General features: G+C 44.7%; 2 protein-coding genes across 3 annotated transcripts; one reads left to right on the forward strand and one right to left on the reverse strand.

Annotated features, from left to right (window-relative positions):
- Window positions 1-482: 482 nt before the first annotated feature.
- pik3ca (phosphatidylinositol-4,5-bisphosphate 3-kinase, catalytic subunit alpha) lies at window positions 483-19,938 on the forward strand. Of its 2 annotated transcripts, XM_076154515.1 has the most exons (26): window positions 483-766; window positions 1,189-1,301; window positions 4,176-4,261; window positions 4,551-4,719; window positions 4,984-5,110; window positions 5,321-5,530; window positions 5,934-6,028; window positions 6,306-6,461; window positions 6,662-6,907; window positions 7,362-7,447; window positions 7,587-7,692; window positions 9,303-9,455; window positions 9,570-9,704; window positions 10,915-11,039; window positions 11,148-11,229; window positions 11,358-11,522; window positions 11,618-11,721; window positions 11,834-12,005; window positions 12,167-12,273; window positions 12,370-12,491; window positions 12,602-12,680; window positions 12,970-13,140; window positions 13,467-13,584; window positions 13,828-13,979; window positions 14,076-14,238; window positions 14,394-19,938. In XM_076154515.1, the coding sequence occupies exons 3-26, from the start codon at window positions 4,206-4,208 to the stop codon at window positions 14,499-14,501; spliced, it is 3,207 nt and encodes a 1,068-aa protein (XP_076010630.1). In that variant the 5' UTR covers window positions 483-766; window positions 1,189-1,301; window positions 4,176-4,205; the 3' UTR covers window positions 14,502-19,938. The 2 variants fall into 2 exon arrangements, with proteins under 2 accessions (XP_076010630.1, XP_076010632.1); XM_076154517.1 differs by lacking the exon at window positions 1,189-1,301.
- On the reverse strand, window positions 19,401-24,216 carry kng1 (kininogen 1). The gene is made up of 9 exons (XM_076154408.1): window positions 24,053-24,216; window positions 23,361-23,457; window positions 22,727-22,879; window positions 22,164-22,274; window positions 21,558-21,633; window positions 20,607-20,776; window positions 20,413-20,523; window positions 20,158-20,287; window positions 19,401-19,997 (listed from the first exon to the last, which is right to left on the reverse strand). Exons 2-9 carry the CDS (start codon window positions 23,427-23,429, stop codon window positions 19,594-19,596), a joined length of 1,224 nt encoding a protein of 407 aa, XP_076010523.1. The 5' UTR covers window positions 23,430-23,457; window positions 24,053-24,216; the 3' UTR covers window positions 19,401-19,593.
- Window positions 24,217-24,394: the final 178 nt, after the last annotated feature.

Genomic DNA, 24,394 nt, shown 5'->3' on the forward strand with positions numbered 1-24,394 from the left:
CTGCGACCAACAAAGCACATATTGGAAATAGAACCATTGACAACACAAATCCAAAAGATTGCAGAACACCAATGATTTACTCCCTGGCCATCTTGTTATCTGATTTGGCAAAACTGCCTTTCATCTAAGCAAACATGGCATATATAAACCCACGGGGTTCCTCTGCTTCAGTCACTCTGCTGACAGACATCAGCGACACACACCTGTGCACTCAATACGCAAATACTTCAATAAATTAGTCATTAATTGTCAAATCTGATAAAAGCGTGGCCATAAAGGTCCCGGCACCTGCACCCTGACATGTACAATAACAAATTGTAGGTATATCAAGTCCATTGTTGATAATCTCGTATTTTCAATTAAGGTATTTTTTTTAATGTTTGGGGACACAACATTAATGCCAACTTTTGATTTTAAGATTTAGATCGGGATCGACGGAATCTAAAGTAAGTGATGCACGTGTGTGTGTGTGTGTCCAGATCCCCTCTCCATCCTCGGTTCGGTTGTGGACATGCTGCTGTGTCTCCGCCGCCTCTCGTCCTCCCTCTTCCGCCCACACACCCCGGAGCAGAGGGTCTAACCGAGCCGCGCGCGCATGTGTGTGGAGGAACAGCGGCTGTTCACGGTTGTCAGACAGCCGATACCAAGCTGCCCCGACCGGGCACCGGGAGCCAGCAGCTCGCCGCTCGGAGAGGAAGGCTCGGCTAGCCTACTGGATACTAACTGGCTCGCTCAACCATTCAGCGGAGGAATGCAGCCATTAAAGGTCAGCTTATATCAAGGAAAATTAAGTTTGTTCATGTCAGCAGATAACAACACGTCATGTCGGTTTTTAGCGGGTTTATACATGTTTATGTGAAGATACAAGGGGATGACAGGCTAACTAGTAGCGGCTAGCCAGTGAACGAGATGACAGATACCGTTATTCAGTCACAAACTGGGGTAAAATGGGTTGTCCGGTGATGTCTGTGGTCACACATAACAGGAATGTTCAGAATGATTAATCTTACTATTCGTGTGACAGTGTTAGTCTTCAAACCTGTGTGATAATTCAGTGTTTCTCTGTCTCATCTATGAGCTGTCAGAGCCGAGCAGCTAGCGTTAGCAGCACAGCTACAGACGCACCTACAGACGCACAGTGATACTGTGTCATAATTCATGTGTATTTTGTATTTGTTTCCCGTTCAGCACCTCCAAATTTCAGAGGCAATGTGAAGATGGATTAAAATATGCAGAAGGGTGGAACTATCCCCTCACCATCATCACCATCATCATCATCATCATAGGAGGGCTGCTCTGAGGTATGAGACATGAAGGCTACTCTTCATCTTTTACCTCCTGGGTTGTTTTTGTTGGTGCCTGTGAAAGTGAAAACGAACCGGTTACATGAGAAAGAGGCTCTTGTTTTGTGCTCCCAGTGCCCTTGAGCAAGGCACTAGGCTGCAGATCTGGAGTTGATCCCCGGCGCTATACCGTGGCTGCCCTCTGCTCTTCATCTTTAGGATGGGCTGAATGTCGGAGTGACATTTAGTTTCATTGTTGTGACGGTAACAAGACAGATTTCTTCTTCTGTGTGTGTAATGTGGTTCACCTGCAACCCTTCAGTTACAAACACACAGACACACACACACACATACACACACAGACACACACGTACACACATAATGCATTGTGAGTTAACCCAGCCTGCCTTTGCCTTGGCTGTGTCGTTGTGTTTTCAGTATGCAAAGCAAGCTTGTGTGGAGGCCGACATGTTCTGCTCCCCACATCCTGTGTTGTGAGGAAGCTTCCTCCTTTGTCCTGAAGTGCTTAGCTGCATCCTGATCAGGGTCAGAGATTAGGGAGCAGCTCAATGGGGGTTTGTTCTAACTCCAACAAGTTTTCTGTTTTAACTTGGTTTTGTAAACAATCACTGGTACAATTAATTTTCCACTTGTGTTTTTTTTGTAGCTCCTCTACTGTCTACATTTTGGTCCCCATCGTGTTCTGAAAATGTCAGCTGGGTGAAAGTTGTGGGAGGTAGTGTGCTGCTTTCAGGTGGGACTTTGTGTTTCCCCTGTGGTTTTCTCTGGTTCCCCTTCCACTGCAGAGCTGCGTATACACTGAGGTGCACGAGTGTCCGCAGTCCACATTTGCAGACAGCATACATAATAACAGTTTGAAAAGTCAAAGCAAAGCCAAGTTTATTTGCATAGCTCAATATCTCATACAATGTCTCAAAGTGCTCTGTGGGCCCACAACAACAAACGTTTCCCGACCCAGACCAAAGCTGTCAAGGAAGGAAGGAAGGAAGGAAGGAACTTGCAAAAAACCTTTACGTATAAGGAAAAAGTAAGAAAGAAACCTTGGTAAAGGGACTTGATAGAGAAGAAGTCCAGTATGTAATTGTTGTTGTTGAGAAAATTTGCTTGTATTGGCTATATTTTGTAAATTACAGGGCATTCCAGGACAACAGAATTTATGTCAATATACTTTTTAGGAGCCTGTTACAGTATTTGTTAGTTGTCCATCAATTATTGAAGCGAAAGATCACTGTTCATGCAACATCCTGCTGAAAAAGGCCCACATGCCCGTCGGTTTTGGTATCTGTGGCCTAGATGTAGAATTTCAGACGATCCCTGAGAATCAGGTGCGGAACTGAGAGAAACTAAATTCATCAGTCATGAAGCTGCTAAATGCTTATTTTGGTCACAGTTATGGTGTTAATGGTCAAGCAGAGCAGCTGTCCTTTTCCTCACCAACTTCCTGCAGTTCCTCCTGGGGATCCCTGAGCGCTCGTGTGACGCTGAGGAAATGTAAAACCTCCTGCATGTTATGGATCTGCCACATTTTATCCTCCCATTCACTCAGACACAGAGTACCTTCCAAAGATAAAGTGCAGGCCGCTGGCTGTCACATGAACACGATAACAGCATTGTGGGATCATGACACAAGATGAAGTTTGTAGTAGCATGTTTCTTGTTTTCCTTTTGCTCATTGTGAAAGCTTCATCATGCTTATCTGATGCAGTTTCCTGAAACATTTGACCGATCTACAGGAGTGCCTGTGACATCACACTTAATCCATCATTCTGTTCTTTTTAAATAAAGAAATATAATGAAATAGTCCATTGTTCCCCTCGTTGTCACTGTTTGGTAGCTTAAGTAAAAAGTGTCATAATGATAAAGTTTATTCATTTGGATTCTGGATTTTCTTTTTTCTTTTTTCATCAAGAACAAACAATGTTGTTTTGTCTGAATGTTTTGTCTGCAAGCTTAAACTGGCTGATGTTCAACGGGGCCATACTGTTGTAATTTCCTAACAGCCCACACAGTCTCTCTCCCATCACTGTGTCACAATGGGCTGTTGAGTCAGAGTGTTGTTTCTGTGTTTGTGAATATTGCTCCTGACTAATATGTCCAAAATAGTTGTCTCATTGATTTCCCCCAAGACTCTTTGCTTTGTCAGAGCCACATGATGGAAAGTTGAGCCAGTGAGCTAATGTTTACTGTCAGTTAGTGTCCTGGCTAAGGTTCCCTTGTGTGTCATTTATGTTCCCGGAGGAAATGTTTGATTAAACCCTGGATGTTTACAATGGAAGTGCATGTATGTATATGCATGGGGTTGATATTGGCTGATGTCAGACCCTATCAAACTGTCTTTTTCTGAAGTAGGAGTATAGATTAGCGTTTGAATGATAACTCAGATTAACAACACACATCCCATAAGAACTTACTTGGGAGCATTGTCAGCCAGAACAACAGCAAATAATCCCCCTATTTTAAGTAAAGCTTATAAATGAACTCACGGGCAATTTTAGGAGATACTGTTTGTGCTAAATATAGATGGTATTGTAATAACAGGATTGCAGGCACTAGGGCACAATGGGAACAAGCACTATGACAGGGCCTCAGCTGAAAACAGAGGCAGTGATATGGAGTTCAACATTTCAGTTTAATACCAAACATTACAAACTAACATATTCACTTTCAAACTGCTGTAACAGCTTGTTTTATAATTGAATCTGTCCAGCTGCCAAATTTGAGTCTCTTATTAATGTCTGAAACAGAAATGCTTCCCAAGCCGTATCCCTGTCATCAGAATATTGAATGAAACTGCTACACTATGGTTAAAGATGTTCTCTAGTAGAACTGTTGGGATAGTCAGGTCTTGCAGTAAAGTGTGTTGTCTTTCAGGTGTAACCTAGCTGGGAGACAGAGTGGAAGATGCCTCCCAGGCCGTCCTCAGGGGAGCTATGGGGCATCCACCTGATGCCACCAAGGTGTGTCACACCCCAATCCAGATACAATATCATCTAAGACTGTTGTAAGCCTAAAATGATAAGTCGTAGAGGCTGTGAAGGCTTCTACATTGGGAGGTTATCAGTCTGATGTTGACCATTAATATTGTCTGTCTCACAAGAACAAAAGATTAAATCTCCATCCCTGATGTTTTGTCTTCTTATCTAAGGAATGTTGATTTATGAATCCCATTTAAAAGCTGCAAAATGCTTGAAGTAGGTACGTGAAATTATGAGAATTCTAGTTTTGATGATCCGGTTGTTCCTGCAGGATCCTGGTGGACTGCCTGCTGCCTAATGGGATGATTCTGACCCTGGAGTGTCTCCGCGAGGCCACGCTCATCACTATCAAACACGAGCTGTTCAAAGAGGCCAGGAAGTACCCGCTCCACCACCTGCTACAGGAGGAGACCTCCTACATCTTTGTCAGTGTGACACAGGTAGGGAGACTTTATTGAAAGTGAGTAAAACTGCAATGAATGTCCGTGGAGAACTATTTGTTCTCTTTGCAAAAATCCATGATAAGTAGCTGCCACCCTGATTCCATTCCACAAAGCTGCCTGTGTCCTGCCTCAACTTTGATTGATTGACAAAATAAACAATATTCATCTTGCTTGTTCCTCTGAAAAGAGAAGAAAAAAGAGCCTGTGGATTTCAACTTTTTCTTTCCTAAATGCTTGTCTGTGTTTTCCTGCTGCTCACAGGACGCCGAGCGGGAGGAGTTCTACGATGAGACCCGTCGGCTGTGTGACCTTCGACTCTTCCAGCCTTTCCTCAAGGTCATTGAACCAGTTGGCAACAGAGAGGAGAAGATCCTCAACAGAGAGATCGGTGAGAACTTGTTTTGCTCTGCATAGTGTTGGGTTTTGTGGACTTAATCCATCTGACCTCAGTGTTGTTCTTTGTTTTTGTATTATCACTTTTATTAGTTTATTATGAATTTGATTTGTATATATTTCACAACATCGACAGATTAAGAGGTTGTTTTTCTGTTCAAATTCCCTGTGATTGAAGAGAAAATATAAAACCTTTGTGTATCAGGTTTTGCCATCGGTATGCCAGTGTGTGAGTTTGACCTGGTCAAGGACCCCGAGGTTCAGGACTTCAGGAGAAACATCTTGAACGTTTGCAAAGACTCTGTGGAGCTGCGAGACGCGAGCGGGCCCCACAGCAGAGCCCTGTACGTCTACCCGCCCAACGTGGAGTCAACGCAGGAATTACCCAAACACTTCTACAGCAAACTGGACAAAGGTACGTGGCAGCTGCTGACTCTCGAAACCAAAAATTGCCAAAATGTGTGCTGGAATGATTTTGCAGATCAACAGAAATGAAAGATGCATAACACTGAGGGCATGATGGAGGAAAGACAACAGGGAGCAGTAACTGAGCGCTTTAGTCTGCTGGACGTCATTACTAGACAGATGTTATTGGAAGGAACCACTGTAACGACTTAGGTCATCAAGATATCGACCGATGTGCTATTAGAGTGAAGCCATTGTCTTTAAAACAGCCCAGTACTCAATTCCTTCCCAACAGAGCCCAGAAGAATTAAAGGCAAGCTATTGTTTCGGGGTTGCTGCTCGAGTAAGAGTTGATTTATTGATTTTGTTGTTGTATTTTTCAGCTCTGTGTCTTTCTTTGTCTCTCTCTAAAGGTCAGATTATCGTAGTGATTTGGGTGATTGTTTCTCCAAACAACGACAAACAAAAATACACCCTGAAGATCAACCATGACTGTGTGCCCGAACAGGTAGGTTGAAAAATAGATGGAGAGAGGAACATCCACGAGATCTTAATTCCTCCATAATTTGTGTGTGAAATATCTGGCCCTCACTTAAATTTGTGGATTAGTAATCAGTGTGTGTGCCAAGCAGATATCAATAACGGGCGCAGAGCCAATAATAATGGATACAGTGCCTATAAAAGCTTTTTCTTTCTGATAGAAGCGGTGACATTTTGAGTTTCACTATAAATTTGGAGAAACCATCCTCCTCTGTATCTACGCCTGCATGCGTCCTGTCCTATAGGTGATCGCAGAGGCCATTCGTAAGAAGACGCGCAGCATGCTGCTGTCCCCAGAACAGCTGAAGATGTGCGTTCAAGAGTACCAGGGCAAATACATCCTCAAGGTCTGTGGCTGTGATGAGTACCTGCTGGAAAAGTACCCCATCAGCCAGTACAAGGTAATATCAGCGCGTGAGGCGATGATGCATGCAGTGTGTCTGTTTCCTCTACGGTCGTTCAGCCGTTGCTGGAAAAAGACCAAACCCAATCATTTGGTTACACTTGCTCACGGTGTAACTCTAGCAGCTCTCTAGACAGTTGTTGTGACTGCTCCACCTCCTCCTCATTCCCTTTCTTCTGCCTCTCTCTCGCCGTCTAGTATATCCGTAGCTGCATCATGCTTGGCAGGATGCCCAACCTGATGCTAATGGCCAAAGACAGCCTGTACACCCAGTTGCCCACCGATAGTTTCGTCATGCCTTCATACTCCCGCCGCATCTCCACGGCAACATCCTACATGAACGGCGAGGGAGCTGCCAAATCGCTGTGGACCATCAACGGAACTCTCAGAATACGAATCCTTTGCGCCACCTACGTTAACGTCAATATAAGGGACATAGACAAGGTGGGAACACGCGGACGTTGGTCATATTACACCGTAGATTGTTGAATGCAGAGAGGAGAATGACTTTAAAGATCAAACGCTGTTGCTAAATAAATGTGTTTATAAAGGAACAGTGAGGCAGTCTACCAGTGTTATTTTTGGAAGTGGTTCAGATGAATGTTTTTTTAGTTGTGCACAGCATCCCATCGCCCTCCACCCTCACTTCCTGTGGAAACAAACAGTCATTTTCAGACTCTCATGTGAACAGAGACTCTTTACCGAGGGAAAGTGAGCTCTACATCATGTCTTCATTACTGCTACGACTCATTTTTTTTGCCAAACAGCTATTAGAGGTAATTAAGTTGACCAGCAGGCCCAATCCTCCCCCCCCACACACACACACACACACTAGAAAAATGTGTTTTCTCATGATTTCTCGTGTTTTGCTGATTCTTTACTTCTTCTCTGCTTGTAGATTTATGTGAGGACGGGCATTTACCACGGTGGAGAACAGATGTGTGATAATGTGAACACACAGAGAGTTCCCTGCTCTAACCCCAGGTAAGTAACTCAATAGAGGAGCTTTAGATTCACTACAGTGGCCCATGTATGTCTTGGTGTATGTACGTGTGGATGTTAGCTTTTCATTCATTATTGTGCCCCTGTGATTAACTTTAATGAACTCACTCTGTCTGTACAGATGGAACGAGTGGCTCACCTACGACATGTACATCCCAGACATCCCCCGTGCTGCCCGACTGTGCCTCTCAATCTGCTCCGTCAAGGGCAGGAAGGGTGCCAAGGAGGTGAGGGGATAGTGAGCAGTGAAGGAGTGAAGGAGTGAGAGTCCTCAGGTCACCAACTGGAAGCAGCATGTGGCTCTGAAATGTGTCTATTTTCATACAACGCATACAGCACTCCTAAGCAAAAGCCACTGAAGCCTTGCTAGTCCAGACACTACTGCAGTTCTAACAACCCAAAGAGTGCCAGATCACACTCTCACACACACACACACACAAACACACACACACACACACACACACAGACACACACACACACACACACACACACACACACACACACACACACACACACAGACACAGACACAGACACACACACACACACACACACACACACACACACACACACACACATATCTCTATCTTTAATTTAACACCGACACACTAACCCAAGCAAGTGGCCTGGTCCATGTGTGTTTGAGTGTACATGAAACTGCCTCGGTGTGTTTATCTCTCGGCTCTGCGTAATTCTGTCCAGGATGAATGGGAGCTGGTGTATCATCTTTGGTGCTGTTTAATTACTAATCAGCCATGGGCACTGTGGTGGCAGACGAGCTCAGCAGAAACACCAGCAGAGACACCAAGGGACTTTTCCATGGATGCCATGCAGTCCCCTTTTTTCAAATGTCTCTCAAAGTATCGGCTCTTCAAATTAAGATGTCAGAATAATAGACTATAAATTTGAAATCTGAATCCGAGCACAGAGAGCTTCTTTCTCTCCCGTTTCTTATCTACAAATTGTACATATTTTTCATGTCAGTCAGCTATTCATCACAGTCAAAATCCCTCCAAATATCCGTTTTCAGAATACAAGATAATAGCGCGAGTCTCACAAAGTAAAGGCATGTGTGTGTCATTCTGTTTGGGAACGGCGGTGTGTAAAACTGTGGGAGTGTGTTGCGGTTTGTGTGCCCTTTTTGTCTGATACTGTTAAAAGACGCCCACACTGATTCATCTTTCCACCATCGCAGTCTGCTAAGGAGAAGCTGGAAGAGAAAGAGCGACAGAAAGAGAGCCTGTGTGTGGGCGTGTGTGTGTGTGTGTGTGTGTGTGAGATTGTGCTTATAGTAAAGTATATCTATGAATACCAGGCATAGATACTGTAATAGACACCTGGGGTGAATGATCTCCACTGCAGCACTGTGCCAGGTTCAGGTCAGGTGAGCGGATGCTCTTTCAGGCCTTACCTGAATTAAAGATAAACGCCTCTCTGCACTCGCCTTTTGTTCCATAAATAGCTGCATTTTGACTGGCTGTCTGCATGCAACTCTATCTGCCTCACTACATTGTTCTTTGTCACCTGGTTCCATCACTGCCTCTTAGTAAACACTCACTGAGAAGAACAAGATGTTATCTAAAACATTTCCTGAGCCATTGGCGAGACAAATGTGGTTTCATTGCCAGTTTGACTTGGTTTGAACAGGAGGGCAGTTGACAGGTCAGAAGTCTTTACGTATGTGGGGGCGTCAGGGAACCTTCATGAGATTCCACACATTTACGCTGTGATTCCAGGATTTTGTTAAGTCTGTTTGATTTGAAATAATGTAGAACTTTTTATGTTACAACCAATTACGGTGGCAATCAGAAGTAGTTTCTCTCTGTCCCTCTGGTTGTAGGAGCATTGTCCCCTGGCTTGGGGGAACATCAACCTGTTTGATTACACACACACTCTGGTGGCCAATAAGATGGCTCTGAACCTCTGGCCTGTCCCTCACGGCCTTGAAGACTTGCTCAACCCTATAGGCGTCACCGGATCCAACCCCAATAAGGTATACTTATGTTCTCGATGCTTTCAAATCATCATAAACTATTTTTAAAATGATAAACTCTTCAATTACAACATTTATCGTCACTGTGACTATATTCTATTTCATCTCTCTCAGGAAACGCCATGTCTGGAGCTGGAGTTTGATCACTTCAGTAGTCTAGTCAAATACCCAGATATGAACGCTGTGGAGGATCACGCAAACTGGACCATCTCACGGGAACTGGGGTTTAATTACAACCTCTCTGGACAGGTAATTGTCTGCCTGCCAGCAAATGACATTCATTTACCAGTGAGCTATGTCCTCAGATGTCTTTTCCTATTCCTCCCTGCAATATTTACAACTGACGCACTTGTTTGCATCAGCGCCAACTGAGCAATGCATTGATGTCGCTATTGCCGCCTTCTGGTGGCAGAAGGCCAAACTGCTCAACTTCCATAGTTGATAATTAAAACCTGAAAACAGCGGTCAAGTGTGAGGCAGATGTCAGTCACTCACCTGCTTTAATAATGTGTGGAGAGGGATTTGTAGGGATGGGATACAGTAAGTTATTAATGATGGAGTTTGGATTTCACCTTTGATTACACTGCGTTGGGCCCTTACATCATTCGACATTGATTTTTGTTTTAGGTGTGGTGGAAACTTAGGCGACTGTATTGGATGTAATCAGACAATCCACTAACTTATTTAGGACGGTAACTTGTATGTAATGTGAAAAGAACAGATGTGTGTATGTGGTGTAAGACCACAAATGCAGCTGTAGTTTCCTGTTATCGCATCTTTTCTGGCTTTATTATACAGTGTGACATTTTTGAATCATATCACACCACTAACAGTTTATTGCATACTATTATAAACTCAATGTTAATTAGGTGATAACGTTAAGTTGTTGATGATAAAAGTTGAATTACACTTTGTGCTTTATGCAATAACTCAGTGTTAAGGTCACTGATGAATATAAAGCTTTTATTGCTGCGACATTCCAACTTAAAACATTAATTTAAAATCCAAATGTTTATGTGAAAATGTTGTAAATTAGAGTGTCTTCAGTAACCTGGGCTCATTGTGTGTGTACAGTATGTTTGAAGCTGATGTGTTGGTGCAAGTCTATCAGATACTGTGTGATGCCAGAGAACAGGATCGTTCAGCGTTCATTTATTTATAATGGTAGCTTAATGTGGTGTATTAAGTTATTCTCCTACTGGTAACTTGAGTTGTTTGAGGAGCTTCCCTAACAGTAATGGGTCTTAATGGATCACTATGTTGACTGCATGGATGAATGACCTTGTCCAGACTCATTAAAGTCAATAAGAAAATAAGAGCATAATGCAGCAATAGTTACCCACTTAAACCACAAATGAGTGACCTCAATTTGTTGCACACCTCATTTGGGTACCGTGTAAAAATATCTGTGAAAACATCACATAGATAACAATGTAGAGCATATCCTCCTCTATTCTAGAGCAAACGCGTGGCCAGAGATCATGCCTTGACAGACAGCGACACAGAGCAACTGAGACAACTGAGCAACAGAGACCCTCTGTCAGAAATCACTGAGCAGGAGAAAGACTTCCTCTGGAGACACAGGTACCCTCCCAGTCCAATCGAGGTGTAGAAATATAATAAAATGTACATACGACTCAAACTGTGATGTGGGTCAAGACATTCATAGTGTTCCCTCTCGTCCCCTACAAGGCATTACTGCATGAACATCCCTGAGATCCTTCCCAAGATCCTCCTGGCAGTCAAGTGGAACTCCAGAGATGAAGTAGCACAGGTAGCCCCTCTGACTGCTTAACAAACAAACATGTGAAGTCCAATCAGTGATTAGAGAGAGGCAGATGAATTAAAGAAGAGGAGACGCAGCCTCACTCATCGTATAAATGTCTGGCTTGTATTTCCCAGATGTACTGCCTGCTGAAGGAATGGCCGTCCACACGTCCTGAGCAGGCCATGGAGCTTTTGGATTGTAACTATCCAGATCCCATGGTGCGGCACTTTGCTGTACGCTGTCTCGACAAATACCTGACCGATGACAAACTGTCCCAGTACCTTATACAGCTTGTACAGGTCGGTCTGAACTTAAGGCCAGATGTCTAAGCTGACCCTCATCTCTCTGTACCTTCATCTTTAATCTCCTGTTCTCCTCTTCCCCTCTGACGTAGGTCTTAAAATATGAGCAGTACCTTGACAATCCTTTAGCCCGATTCCTACTCAAAAAGGCCCTGACCAATCAAAGGATAGGCCATTTCTTCTTCTGGCATCTGAAGTGAGTCACCTTTTTCTAGAAAACTGTGAATCACCATTAACTTCTCTAAAATCACGAAGAATCCATGGCAAGTTGACTTCCCTCTGACTCTCCCCTTTGGTCTCTGTCACAGGTCAGAAATGCACAATAAAACAGTGAGCCAGAGGTTTGGGCTGCTGTTAGAGGCGTACTGCAGGGCGTGTGGCATGTACCTCAAACATCTGAGCAGGCAGGTGGAGGCCATGGAGAAACTCATTAACCTCACTGACATCCTCAAACAGGAGAAGAAGGATGAGACGCAGAAGGTAGACAAGGAAACTTAGAATGTATTACCAGGTCCATTTTGGCAACAACATATTCAACCACACCATCAAACACTAAAGATTTCTCTAACACAGTAAATGCCTATGTATTATGGTAAAGCTACGTTGCTTCGGTAGATGCCATGTGTGTGTCTATGTTTTAGGTCCAGATGCGATTTCTGGTGGACCAGATGAAACGGCCGGACTACATGGATGCTTTACAGAACTACACCTCCCCTCTCAACCCGGCACACCAGCTGGGAAACCTTAGGTCGGGAAGAGATTGTGTGTGTGTGGATACGTGAAAGCCAAGATGTACGAAACAGAGAGGTCGAGATAAATCAATTCAAATCATTTGTGCACACAGATTAGACGAGTGCAGGATTATGTCATCGGCCAAGAGGCCGCTGTGGCTGAACTGGGAGAATCCTGACATCATGTCAGAGCTGCTGTTCCAGAACAATGAGATTATCTTCAAAAATGGAGATGGTAACATCCACACACAGCATATTCTTCTTCTGCACCTTATAACTACACTTGTATATAAACAGACAAATTAAGATTCATGCAATGAATGTGCGTGTATGTGTTTGTTTTAGACCTGCGTCAGGATATGCTCACTCTGCAGATCATCAAAATCATGGAGAACATTTGGCAGAATCAGGGACTCGACCTACGGTACAACCTACGTGTGTCTCTCTCTCTCTCTGTCTCTGTCTCTCTCCCTTGCCTCTCTCTCTCTCTCTCTCTCTCTTTGTGTCCTTCTTCATCTCTTTTGTTGTTCTCCTGTGCCAAGTACCAACAATGGTGTCATTCAATCCATGGATACCCAGATCCTTCCTCAGTCATCAGTAGTGGACCTCCATAATGAGGTCACCCTTTCATAGTGGTGAGTCACGTGTCTTGACTGTGTGTACGCTTCTTTGTGTGTGTGTGTGTGTGTGTGTGTGTGTGTGTGTGTGTCCAGGATGCTGCCGTATGGCTGTCTGTCCTTAGGAGACTGTGTGGGTCTCATTGAGGTCGTTCGCAGCTCCCACACCATCATGCAGATTCAGTGTAAAGGAGGTTTGAAAGGAGCTCTGCAGTTTAACTCCAACACTCTGCACCAGTGGCTCCGAGACAAGAACAAAGGCGAGATGTGAGTTTCTCACACGTACACGACCGTAGATGGTAAACTTTTACCTTTTAACTGAAGTATCTCAAGAAACCTGTAGCGCTACATGCACAGCATGTCATAATTCAAGAAGCTATTTAAATCTACAAATATGTGAATACTAATCTGCCCTCATCCAATAGTAGAACAGATTAGTAGGACTAGACAAGAAAATGATGAATAGAATTATATCACGATGTATTGAGAAGATAATGTCAGTTGCTTGTTAAACTTGTACGGAATTAGCAGCTAATCTGTTGATATGTGTTTATTACTATGTGTGTGATAAACGTGTGTGTTTGTGCACGCAGGTATGACATGGCTGTGGATCTGTTTACAAGATCTTGTGCTGGCTACTGTGTAGCTACATTTATTCTCGGCATTGGTGACAGGCACAACAGCAACATTATGGTGAAAGATGATGGACAGGTAATGCACACACACACACACACACACACACACACACACACACACAGTCAGTGTCTAGAATCACAATTGGCCCAATAAAACACTGTATTGTGTGTGTTGCTGCAGTTAGCAGTGTAGATGAACAGAAATGTGATGCTGATCTGCAGAGAATCATTCCAGATATCTATTGTTACAGATATACATTGTTATTGATTGAAGGTCTACTGGTAAAAAAGTATCCTCTCTTGTTCTCTTCTCTTCCAGCTGTTTCATATAGATTTCGGTCACTTCCTGGATCATAAGAAGAAGAAGTTTGGCTATAAGAGAGAGAGAGTCCCCTTTGTGCTCACGCAAGATTTCCTCATAGTTATCAGCAAAGGAACACCGGAATGTACCAAGACCAAAGAGTTTGAGAGGTAATGAAGCTCCTCTCTCCTCTCTCCTCTCCCCTCTCCTCTCCTCTGTTTCCTTTTCTGATGCAGTCTCCTTTTTCCTTTCCCATTTCCCTCCAGGTTCCAGGAGATGTGTTATAAAGCCTACCTGGCCATCCGGCAGCACGCTAACCTGTTTATCAACCTGTTCTCCATGATGCTGGGCTCGGGCATGCCAGAGCTGCAGTCCTTCGACGACATCGCGTATATTAGAAAGACACTGGCCCTGGAGAAAACAGAGCAGGTCACACAGACTCATCATCTCTTTGTTTTCTCACCAGCAACAAACTGTACTTGTGCTCACTTCTTACCTGGTGAAATGACACAAACTGTGTAAAACCAGGTTGATGTGAGAGTCATTAGTGTCTCTTGTGTTGTGTTGTGTTGCTTTTCCTGCAGGAGGCGCTGGACTACTTTATGAAACAGATGAACGACGCTCACCACGGAGGATGGACCACCAAGATGGACTGGATATTCCACACGATTAGACAACACGCGCTCAATTGATCGGCACACAAACTAGATACCGGGACCACCAGTCCACCGCGGAGCGATCGCTCCCGAGTCCTGTTAGCCCGGCAAGTGTCCATCAGCGGACAACAGTAGCCGCCAAACCAGGTGATGGAGGGCTCCAGCTTTGAGTTTGACGGGATCTTTCTGGACTCATCAGTACCGTTTGCTTTGTAAGCCAAGTTTCCTGTTTCACTGAGTTTTCCTTTTTCGTGGTCCCCTCCTTCTTGTGTGGTCTTCACCTGCTTGACCTAGATCCACACAGGACTCTCCTCCTCCTGTCCTGGTTTTCAGGCTGATGCAGCTGCTGTGCTTCCTCTGTGTTTGTTTGGGGGGGATGTTTGTCCCCTCCCCCGCTGCTGACTGAGGAACAATATGAATCGATCAAGACAACATAAAGATTCATGATACAAATGACACATGTAGCCACCTGAGGAAGTCCCACCTGCTGCTCTGTTGCTGTTATCGTTTCCAGAACGTCCAACCTTTCAGTGCTGAGGAGGAGGAGGAGAGGTGGAGAGGTGGAGAGGGGTCTTCACTGATGGGGGCCCCCTTTTTTGCAGCGAAATCACCCTCGCAAGCTGCTGTGCTGTCGGCCTCCTCCCTTTAACCCTTTCCTAGGACCTTTCCAAGCTTAAAGCTCCACAGATGGGTGTCACAGCACCAACAGTCTCCTCAGTGTAACAGCGGGGGACATTTTGCTGGCGGTGCAGCTTTAAGACTATCTGGGTGATGATGCCGAGCCATCCAAAAACAGCACTTAGAAACACCAGAATAATATACAGATTCGTGATGACTTTGTAGAACTTATTTATATACGTAGTTTCTTTCAGTTACTACCGATCGCAGCTCTGCAGAACATACAACGCTCTACGTGAACACGCCTCATCTGAGCTCAACATGTTCATTGGGCCAGTCTAGAGGGACCTAGAGTATCTTACGCCTCTGCATGCTCTGTCAGGTCAGCGAGCAGAGGTCCAGGGTAAACGTCACGTCTTCCTGTTTGGTAAAATGCCTTTGCATCACAGCACAACACTCCATGAAGGAAAACCACGATGCCACTTTGGATGGGAACGTTGTGTGTTGTTTGTTGCATCACATTACCGTGTGAGGTTGACAGGTTTCAGCAGAGCCCTCAGTAGAAACCACGATGTCTTGAAAACGACGATACATGAAAGAGAGCGTTTTAACTGATGATGGTAACATGTTGGGTGGGTGTTTGATCCTAAACTGAGCCGATGGCCGCGGTCAGAAACCTGGATTTTATGAGCGCGTCTGTTTTTTTAAACTGTTTACAGCAGAATCCTAACTGTCTGGACTCTGCAGACGGATGATTTGTATTTGAGTGGAGAGCAGGTGTGACCTGCTGAGGAGAGAATGTATTGTTTTATGCTAAGGTGCCTCAGGGGCACGGGACACACGTGAGCAGATTGAGGCCGGGTGAGAGTGCTGTTGTGCGTTGGTGTGAAATGATCGTATAATTTACCGTGGCTGCAGCCAAGGACGCAACTATGCCCATTTGGCGCGTGAATGCGGATTTAAAAGCGCAGCAGAGCGATGGAATCTGTCCAATCATGGAGCCTAAATCAGCTTAATTCAGTGATATTGAAAAATACAATTTTACAGGGACGCAATTCAACTCCAGCTGCTAAAAAAATGATAATTATAATTTGTGTGTCTATTAAACACAAATGAGAACTAGAGAGGAAATAAGGAAAGTGGCTGTTCATGGAGATGAGAGTGTCACGGATGGATCGTTTGACACATTTGTGGTTTTGTGTGTTTCACAATCATAGAATGTGTGTGTTTTTGATTTCTATCAATGCGTTTTTGCTGACGTTAGGGGTATGTGAGTACAACGTACGGCTCCGATAACACTGGGAAATGTCACAAAGCTCCAGTTTAGTGTGTTGAATATCTTTATCTCTTTAGATGTGTGGAGCTTGATGTGTTTGAGTGCCGTGACCGTATTCAGCAGCAGACACAGTGGGCACCTTCGCTCTTTGGTGTGTGTTCTTCAGAGGCCAAGGACTCACACAGAATTGAGCCTGGCTAATCGTGTGACCCTTCAGAAATTTCAAAAGAATACCTACCTGCCTGTTGCCTGTGCCATCCGCCCTTGCATACACACACATAAAGGAGAGAAGAGCACTGTGCCATGACTCATGGAGCCGACACGCATGTTTTTCTGTCAGAATGTGTCAAGTCTGCGGCCCAAACCAGCACAAACGGCTCAGTCCATCTGACCGTGTGTGTGTGTGTGTGTATCCTGTATTGACACACAGATACATTACTGACTCTGTAGCCCCACAGTATGAAACTCAATCTGTCAACAGAAGAAGGAGTCTGCACTTTCCCCCGTTCAGTGTTGATTGTATTGAAAAGCCAAAGTGGTGTGGAGTTCTGTTCTGTTCTGTTCTGTTCTGTTCTGTTCTGTTCTGTTCTGTTCTAGCCCGGGTCAGGTCGGCACTCCTCCGGTGTCGGAGTATTTGCAGCGTTATTGGCTTGAATGTATTTACAGGCAGACATGGACCTTAGGCGTGTGCACTCATCATATCATCCGCCGCAGCGTTCAGGACGTCCCGCAGGTCCTCAGCAGCTCTTTCTTCACCTTTCCTGTGTTTCTAAATGTGCCAAGTCAGCGTTATGGAGGCCTGGTCAGAGTAATGCTGAGCTCGTCCGGTCAGTCACACTCTAAAAGACTCAAAGGCTCCGGCTCACTGGCTGGAGTTTGCACCTTTTTTTGTCCTAAAGGACGCCACAGGAAGACATTTAGCCCAGTATGCATGATCCCCAGCAGCATAACCAGTGTGTGTGTGTGTGTGTGTGTGTGTGTGTGTGTGTGTTTGTGTGTTTGTGTACATCTGAAGCAGCATAACCAGTACGTGTGTGTGTGTGTGTGTGTGTTTGTGCACATCTGAAGCAGCATTAAGCAGTGTGTGTGTGTGTGTGTGTGTGTGTGTGTGTGTGGTTTTGTGTGTGTGTATAGTTACAGTCTCTAACCTCTTTTTCTATGGTGGCCTCATGTGTGACTAAGCTGTAGTGTGCTTAGCCTTATCTTTAATAGCCTTCTTTTCCTCTCTCTGTGTCTATGTGTGTGTGTGTGAGTAAGAGTGTGTGTGTGCCATATGCATTCTGCACAGGTTGCAGAGCTTCATTGGCAGGCCCCAATGAGCTCAACCGTGTGTGTGTGTGTGTGTGTGTGCGTGTGTGTACATCCATGTGTTTGTGTGCGACGACACTCACTGTTGCCGTGACAATGTCGCTAAATGTTTTGTAAGCCCTTTTTTCCCACCGGCTCGACCGAGGCAAAGAAGAAGAAATAGGCCGAAAGTTTTTGCATCGTTTGTGAGGAAACAAAAAGGAAGGACAGGGAAACGTCTCTCAGTCTCTCAGTCGCTCTGTCTCTCTGTCTCTCAGTCGCTCTGTCTCTCATCCATCTGTTGTCAATGTTTTACTTGAAATGTCTTGAATGAACCACTGTTGTATTGGGGGAGGGGGAGGGGGGGCCTGCTGTCTGTTTAGTGCTATGTGCGTGTGTGTGTGTGTGTGAGTGCGTGCGTGTGTGTTGTACTTTGTGAGCACTGAAGGTTTGCATTGTGTTCAGGCCGGCTGGGAATGTTATTGATGCCACATTTCAGAGTGAAGACGCAGCCATTTCATGAACTAACAAAGGAGTAAACTTCTTATGGCCAAATGTCTGGGATCAGGTGCAGTGAGACGTGATGTGAAATGTTATGACAGTAAACAAATGAGTCATATGAAATAAGGTCCAACACCTTAGGGATTTATGTTCCTTCAAACTCTCTGAGCCTGGAACTTTGCCACTGAATCTTGTAGGAATTCCACAATAGATGTTTTCTCCTGCAGGCACCCATGATCCATCACACCCCAGGGCAGTGTGTCAGGATGACATCATCATTCACTTTGCATTTATTGCTCGTCAGTTGACATGTCGCAGCTAGCCAGTCAGAATGGGCGTGGCTTTTATGGGGGCCTTAAATAGACAGGACCTAACTATAACTACCTGTTTTCACTCAGTATGCACAGCAGAGTCTGGATGTGACTCAGTGTGTTTTTGCACATTAAAGCATATCAGAAGAGAAAATAAGGAGATGCAGTGTGTATAATATGTCTCTGAAACTAGGACCAACAGCATGTCCTCACTAATACAAGACAAAGCTGTGACTGAGGACACTTCTGTGATAGACAGGTGTCCACAAAACATGAATTCAAAACAAATGCAATGCACTTCCAGTAAAGCAGATTGATCATTTCGGATCATTTCTTCTTTGGAGAGGAACAAATTCTTTTCTCAAGCAAACACAACAGTCTTCTCTGTCTGCAGTCATATAAACTATAATACATGTTGCATTAATATACTTCATCACCTGTCATGGTGTCAAACCTTAACCTATACTATGAATGTACAATGGGCCAATGTGTGTGTTCACAGCCTACCTGCATGAGATTTGGGTAAAGATGAATATTTATCCTGCTACCTTGTTTTTTTTTATCATTTAGTCTGCTAAGCAGCCATATGTACGTTTATAAATTACTGCCTTACGTTTACTCCCTGTAGGAACACTTCCTATGACAGATTCACCCTTGGCGCCCTGCCTTTTTTATTTATAAATGTACATTGTGTTTAATTTGGCTCCTTGGTCACAGGGTGAAGGTTTGTATCCTGACTGAATGATCATCTGAGGGTTCTGTGAAGATGTACAAATAAATCTGTTAAACATTCACCGGCCTGTTTGCTCTCCAACGCTCCTCAAACCTACTGAGTGCAGTTTGACTCTCCAGAACCTTTTTATACTTTTATACACACACAGGTTATGTCTGCTTAACATGCTATTAAATGGATCAAAGTTATATTGATTAGTACAGAAGATGTTTGGTGTAAGATTTCTTTATTCCAGTGCTTATTCCAAGAATTTGCAAAAATGTTGTTTGTCTCCTGACAGTTTTTCTACAAATATCTTTGCACTACACACAGTATAGTGGCAGACTGTTTACACAAAGGGACATTGCTTGGAACAGAAATTACTTGAATATAATTATAATTTCGCTTGAAAGACAAAACCCATCATGCACCCAGCAGGTCGGTATCACGGAAGCCCCCCTCATCTTTGGGTGCGACGGTGGCGTTGCTTGTGGGCTCTGCCGGAGCCTCCGGAGCTGCCGTGGCGTCCTCCAGCTCGATGAAGGGCTTCCAGGGTTTGCTCGGGCAGTGGAAGGGGTCCACGACCTCCACGTCCGGAGCTACAGAGGCCGAGGCGGGCAAGGTGGGCAGGACGGGCGAGGAAGGCAAGGCGGGCGTTGTAGCCACGTCCTCTTCAGAAGATTCCTCTGGCTCTGAGGCCTTGAGAGAAGCAGGGGCCGGATATACGAAGTTCCTGAGTGGAGTCCAGCCGGCAGGACGACGCCTGAATATCTGGGGAGAAGAAGGTACAGTGTCGAAATATGGAATGCACCCACCTGACATTACAGCTCACACCTCCATCAAGGCCAGTAAGGTCTCTTGTTCTTTGATCTAAAGTATTTGCAGTGAATTCTCTGCTCTGCATTGAACCCGTCTGAACTAACACACACTACATCCCACAGACCAGCTTCAAATCAGTGAAACTTCTTTAAGTCCCAAACAGCCATCAAGAGTGTGTTATCTGACAGGGGTGTGTTACCGTAATGGGCAGCGGGCCTGGACCACATTCTATGTGAGCGTTCGGAGCCTCGTGTCTCCATGGTGCCGTGTCCACTGTAGAGTTACAGTTGGCCAGCTCCTACAAGACACCAGAAAGGATGTGTTTAGAGAATACGTTCATGCAGATGAAAGGAGCCTGGAACAGATCCCATTACATCATGTATCTGCTGAGGATCTGCTGATGTGTTCTTGCGTCAGGCTCACCACATCGTTGGCATCGGCGACACACAGCTCATGCAGCTCTTTGTTTTCAGACTTGGCACAGGTGCTTTTCCTCATATCAAAGCTTATCTTGAACCTGAGACCTGCAACGACCTGCAGGAACACACAGAGTGCACAATGTTGACTCTTCGGCCGTCTCCCGTGCGACTCCGGTCTCAGTTCAGACGACTCTTTACCTGTCTGGTGGCGGGGCCGACCGAGTTCAGAGTGAACAGGTGAGTGGAGTCGGACATGGAGTTGTACTTGGCGATGGAGACGGAGAGAGGAACCTTAAGCTCCTCCGCTTCCACGTCGACATCTACTGCGCAGCCCAGACAGTGAGCTATGTCTGAGGTGATGTGATCCTCTACAGGCACAGGTGGAAGAAACGTGAGTGAACGGTGACATGTCCTCCAATCTCACCGTGAACTGATTATATCACAACTATTCACACTCATAGAGGTAAATACAATAAACAAACTGTAGATGCAAATTTGGTGGCAGATGCAAATTTGGAAGAGGTAGTGGTATTTTGTGTGTAATATCCCTTTAAAACTGCATATTCAAGCTTTTTGCTATCATCCTGAATCTGACCAAACTTTAGTCCCCACACATTTCATCAAAGCTAAACCCTGAAATCATTTACAAAACATCCTGGAAGCAGATGGAGAAACCTGGAATCTGTTGACTGTAACCTTCGCCTGGCCAACTTTGGGCTTTTTTAGGTAAACAGATTAAAGTCCAGACTCAGTCATTGACTTCAATACTGGGATGAGTGGATGTTGTGCTCTCACTATCTGCACATACTGTTGATATATTTCTCAATCAATTCACTGCATCCACCAGTGTCTTTTTTCCTCAATGACTCAGTGTTTTCTCAATGAGAAATGTCTCTTTCTTGGTAAACAGATTGCAATGAGTCACAGTGAACAGATTTTAATTGAGCTGAATGTCTGGAATCCGCCCCTGCATGACAACAGAGGCAGTGTGTTGTAACGAGCCACTGAACCCACAGATTGTCAAAAAATAAGCTCTATGTTTAATCTCAAGATCATTCATCAACTCACATCTGTTACAAATAATGGTATTTCAGTTATTTTCACACTAAAAATTGTAATTCTGATGTTTTTGTTTGAACGTTTTCTCACCCAGCTCACACGACACCTGTGTCGTGTGTGTTTCTGTCTCGGTCATGTGGACGGTGGCGTTGCACATAATAGGATTCTGTAGAAAACAACAGTACATGTGTTTGTGTTCATATAAACCACATACATACAAATACTCATTTCAGCAATTTCCCTTTGGATAAATCAAGTTTCATCTTATCTTATCTTATCTTATCTTATCTGATCTGATCTTAATATAACAAAATCTGCCTTCAATTGGTCAAATCTCACAGGAACTCCCTCAACCCCGTCTTCACATTAAAGGAGACACATACGTATTTTAGTTCAAGGTCTATTCCGAAACCTTTGAAGCACGCTAATATGCAACCAACTTCAGGTCTCACTTGCTGGAGCATTGTTGTGCACACTGAGTAAGTACAGGGTGTGTTAAACTGGCAGCACGTGCATGTATGTACTGCATACATGTCATAGTAATGAGTTTAGGCAGACATGTCTGTCCCAGGACAGAGAGGGAACGTGACCATTCGCCGTCCCTGCAGGTTCTGCTTCAGGCCTGTTTGAATCTACGTCCTCCTGAGGGTGAAGGACGTGAACACAACACCTTACGAGTCACTTCCTCTCTGCTACCTTGCGTCCTTTAGGCAGGTAGTCGCAGTCTTGCCAGGATTTGTCCGCCCCTGCTCGACATTCGCTCCTCCTGGTGGTAAACTGCAGCCAGTACACCGAGCCGTTCTCTGACTGCAGGGAGGTACACACACACACACACACACACACACACACACACACACACACACACACACACACACACACACACACACACACACTCAATCACTGTGCGCCTGAGGTCAGACAATCTTCCAAAGTTTCTGCTCCATTTACTGAATCACAGCCCAAACAAGCTACAAGTGAGTGTGAGTGACAGATAACAGCTCACCATCCTGTGTGTTTGTGTGTTTAAGTTAGTGCAATGAATACAAAATTCTACCAAATGGTTTTAATTTTCAGTACTTAAGTATAATGATATTGCAGGACTGTACTGATACTTTTGCTGTGGAAATTGAACTTAAGAAGTGATGATCTGGCACTGGAACGTTAATGCAGGTGTTGTACATCTAAATACAGGAGCACTAGAACCTCTGGTTTGATTCCAGTCAAAGAGAATATATAGAATACATAGAATACTTCTGTACCTTGCTGGCTGTCACAACCTGGAAGAGGGCCAACTTGTGTCCCACCAGCACGTTCTTGTTGAGCGTGTCCACAGCGTTCATGACGGCCTTGGACACGTCTGGGTCGTCACAGAAGACCAGTACTCCCACTTCCGAATCTTGTGCGTGCAAGATCTTCATGGAAGAGGAGAGTTGAGACACAGAGAGGACACAGAGAGGACACGGAGAGGACGCGGAGAGGACGCGGAGAGGACGCGGAGAGGACACGGAGAGGACACAGAGAGGACACGGAGAGGACACGGAGAGGACACGGAGAGGACATGTTCACAAGAAAGATTGGACACATTGAAGATTGTTCCCTGTTAGTTTACTTCCATGCACTGCAGTGAGAATCATTGCATTTAAACACAATCAAGCAGTGCAGATGTCTTCAATAAAGCTGGATGAGCATTTTGCAAACTTTTGTCTCAGAGATTAAAACAAATATTCCTCCTTTTAAGTCTTAAAAAGTCTAAATCCAGTCTCACTGAGGGGCCGCATGATTGAGAACCACTGCAGAGGATGATTGGAGCGTGACCCACATGGCTGTGTGTTTGTGCATACCTGTACGTGTGTGTCTGTGCGTACCTGTAGGTGTGTGTGTGTGTGTGTGTACCTGTACATAGAGGCTGCTGTGGAGGCACAGCAGGCTCAGCACACTCAGTCCCACTGTGCACCTCATCATCAGACCTGCTGGAGGTTCAACTTTCCTGCTGCATGAGACACACAGGAGGACGAGATCACACGTTTGATCTGCAGTACACACAAGCTCTGAAATACTAGAAATACTCATCTTCCTCATTCTTTTCTCTCCCTTCCTCTTCCTTATTTTTATCTGTCCTTCCTTCCTCCTCTCTGTCTTTCTCTCCTTCTTTGTTCCCTTTTCCTTCTCACTGTCTTTCCTACTTTCTTTCTCTTTTTCCACCTCTCTATTTTCTTCCTCCAGCTGATCTGACGGCCGTGGAGGTGTGAAGTTTTCACCCCCAAATCATAACCCCTCAAACACACTGTAACTGTAAACACACTGTACTCTTCTTCACTTTGAGTATATTTCACTGCAGCTTGTCTCCTTTCTTCTCCTTCTCCACTGAGTTAAAGGATATGAATGCTTACTAACTATTCCACAGACCTCACAGTCACATCGTTTTGCAGCTATTTTAGTGTCCAAAGGGACGACATAGACGGAAATCCACCACAAATTGTTTTCTGTTCAAGAAGTCAAACTCTTAACTGGTGCTGATACAAACAAAATACCCTGATATCAATTTGTTCAAACAGAAAAATCAAAGTTGATCCATTTGTACATACGTTTTGGTGAAGGTGGAGGCCTGCTGGAGTCACACACACTGAAGTCCTCCGCTCAGAGACGACGACTGCACCAGTTCTCCTGAGCCTTAAGGTGGAAATCCTGAGTTACAGATGATGACACACGGATAGACAAATACAGAGGGGACAGGAGGGCACAGGGCCCACACACTCACACACACACACACACTGATTTATGCTCGTGTCATTGAAAACAGTGTAAATGTTTGCTCTGTTGTTTGCTCTCCTACATGTTCAATCAATACAACAGGATCAGAGGGAGAAGGAGAGACTGTGAGGAGACGTAGAAACATTCATCATTATGTTTAATGATCTCAACACACA

Source organism: Genypterus blacodes, unplaced genomic scaffold, assembly GCF_046128005.1.
Source record: "Genypterus blacodes isolate CSIRO-AG114 ecotype Tasmania unplaced genomic scaffold, CSIRO-AGI_Gbla_v1 ptg000062l_1, whole genome shotgun sequence".
Classification (NCBI taxonomy): Eukaryota; Metazoa; Chordata; class Actinopteri; order Ophidiiformes; family Ophidiidae; genus Genypterus; species Genypterus blacodes.

What these genes read in the sequence shown, in the direction of transcription:
- pik3ca (XM_076154515.1), top strand. Translation starts at nt 4,206, where the DNA reads ATGCCTCCCAGGCCGTCCTCAGGGGAGCTATGGGGCATCCACCTGATG. An exon ending in CTACAGCAAACTGGACAAAG is followed by an intron (nt 5,531 to 5,933) that starts GTACGTGGCAGC and finishes CTCTCTCTAAAG; the next exon opens with GTCAGATTATCGTAGTGATT. An exon ending in ACCTTATACAGCTTGTACAG is followed by an intron (nt 11,523 to 11,617) that starts GTCGGTCTGAAC and finishes CCTCTGACGTAG; the next exon opens with GTCTTAAAATATGAGCAGTA.
- kng1 (XM_076154408.1), bottom strand. Translation starts at nt 23,429, where the DNA reads ATGATGAGGTGCACAGTGGGACTGAGTGTGCTGAGCCTGCTGTGCCTC. An exon ending in AGGTTGTGACAGCCAGCAAG is followed by an intron (nt 22,275 to 22,726) that starts GTACAGAAGTAT and finishes ACCTCCCTGCAG; the next exon opens with TCAGAGAACGGCTCGGTGTA. An exon ending in CTGTCAGATAACACACTCTT is followed by an intron (nt 19,998 to 20,157) that starts GATGGCTGTTTG and finishes TGGAGGTGTGAG; the next exon opens with CTGTAATGTCAGGTGGGTGC.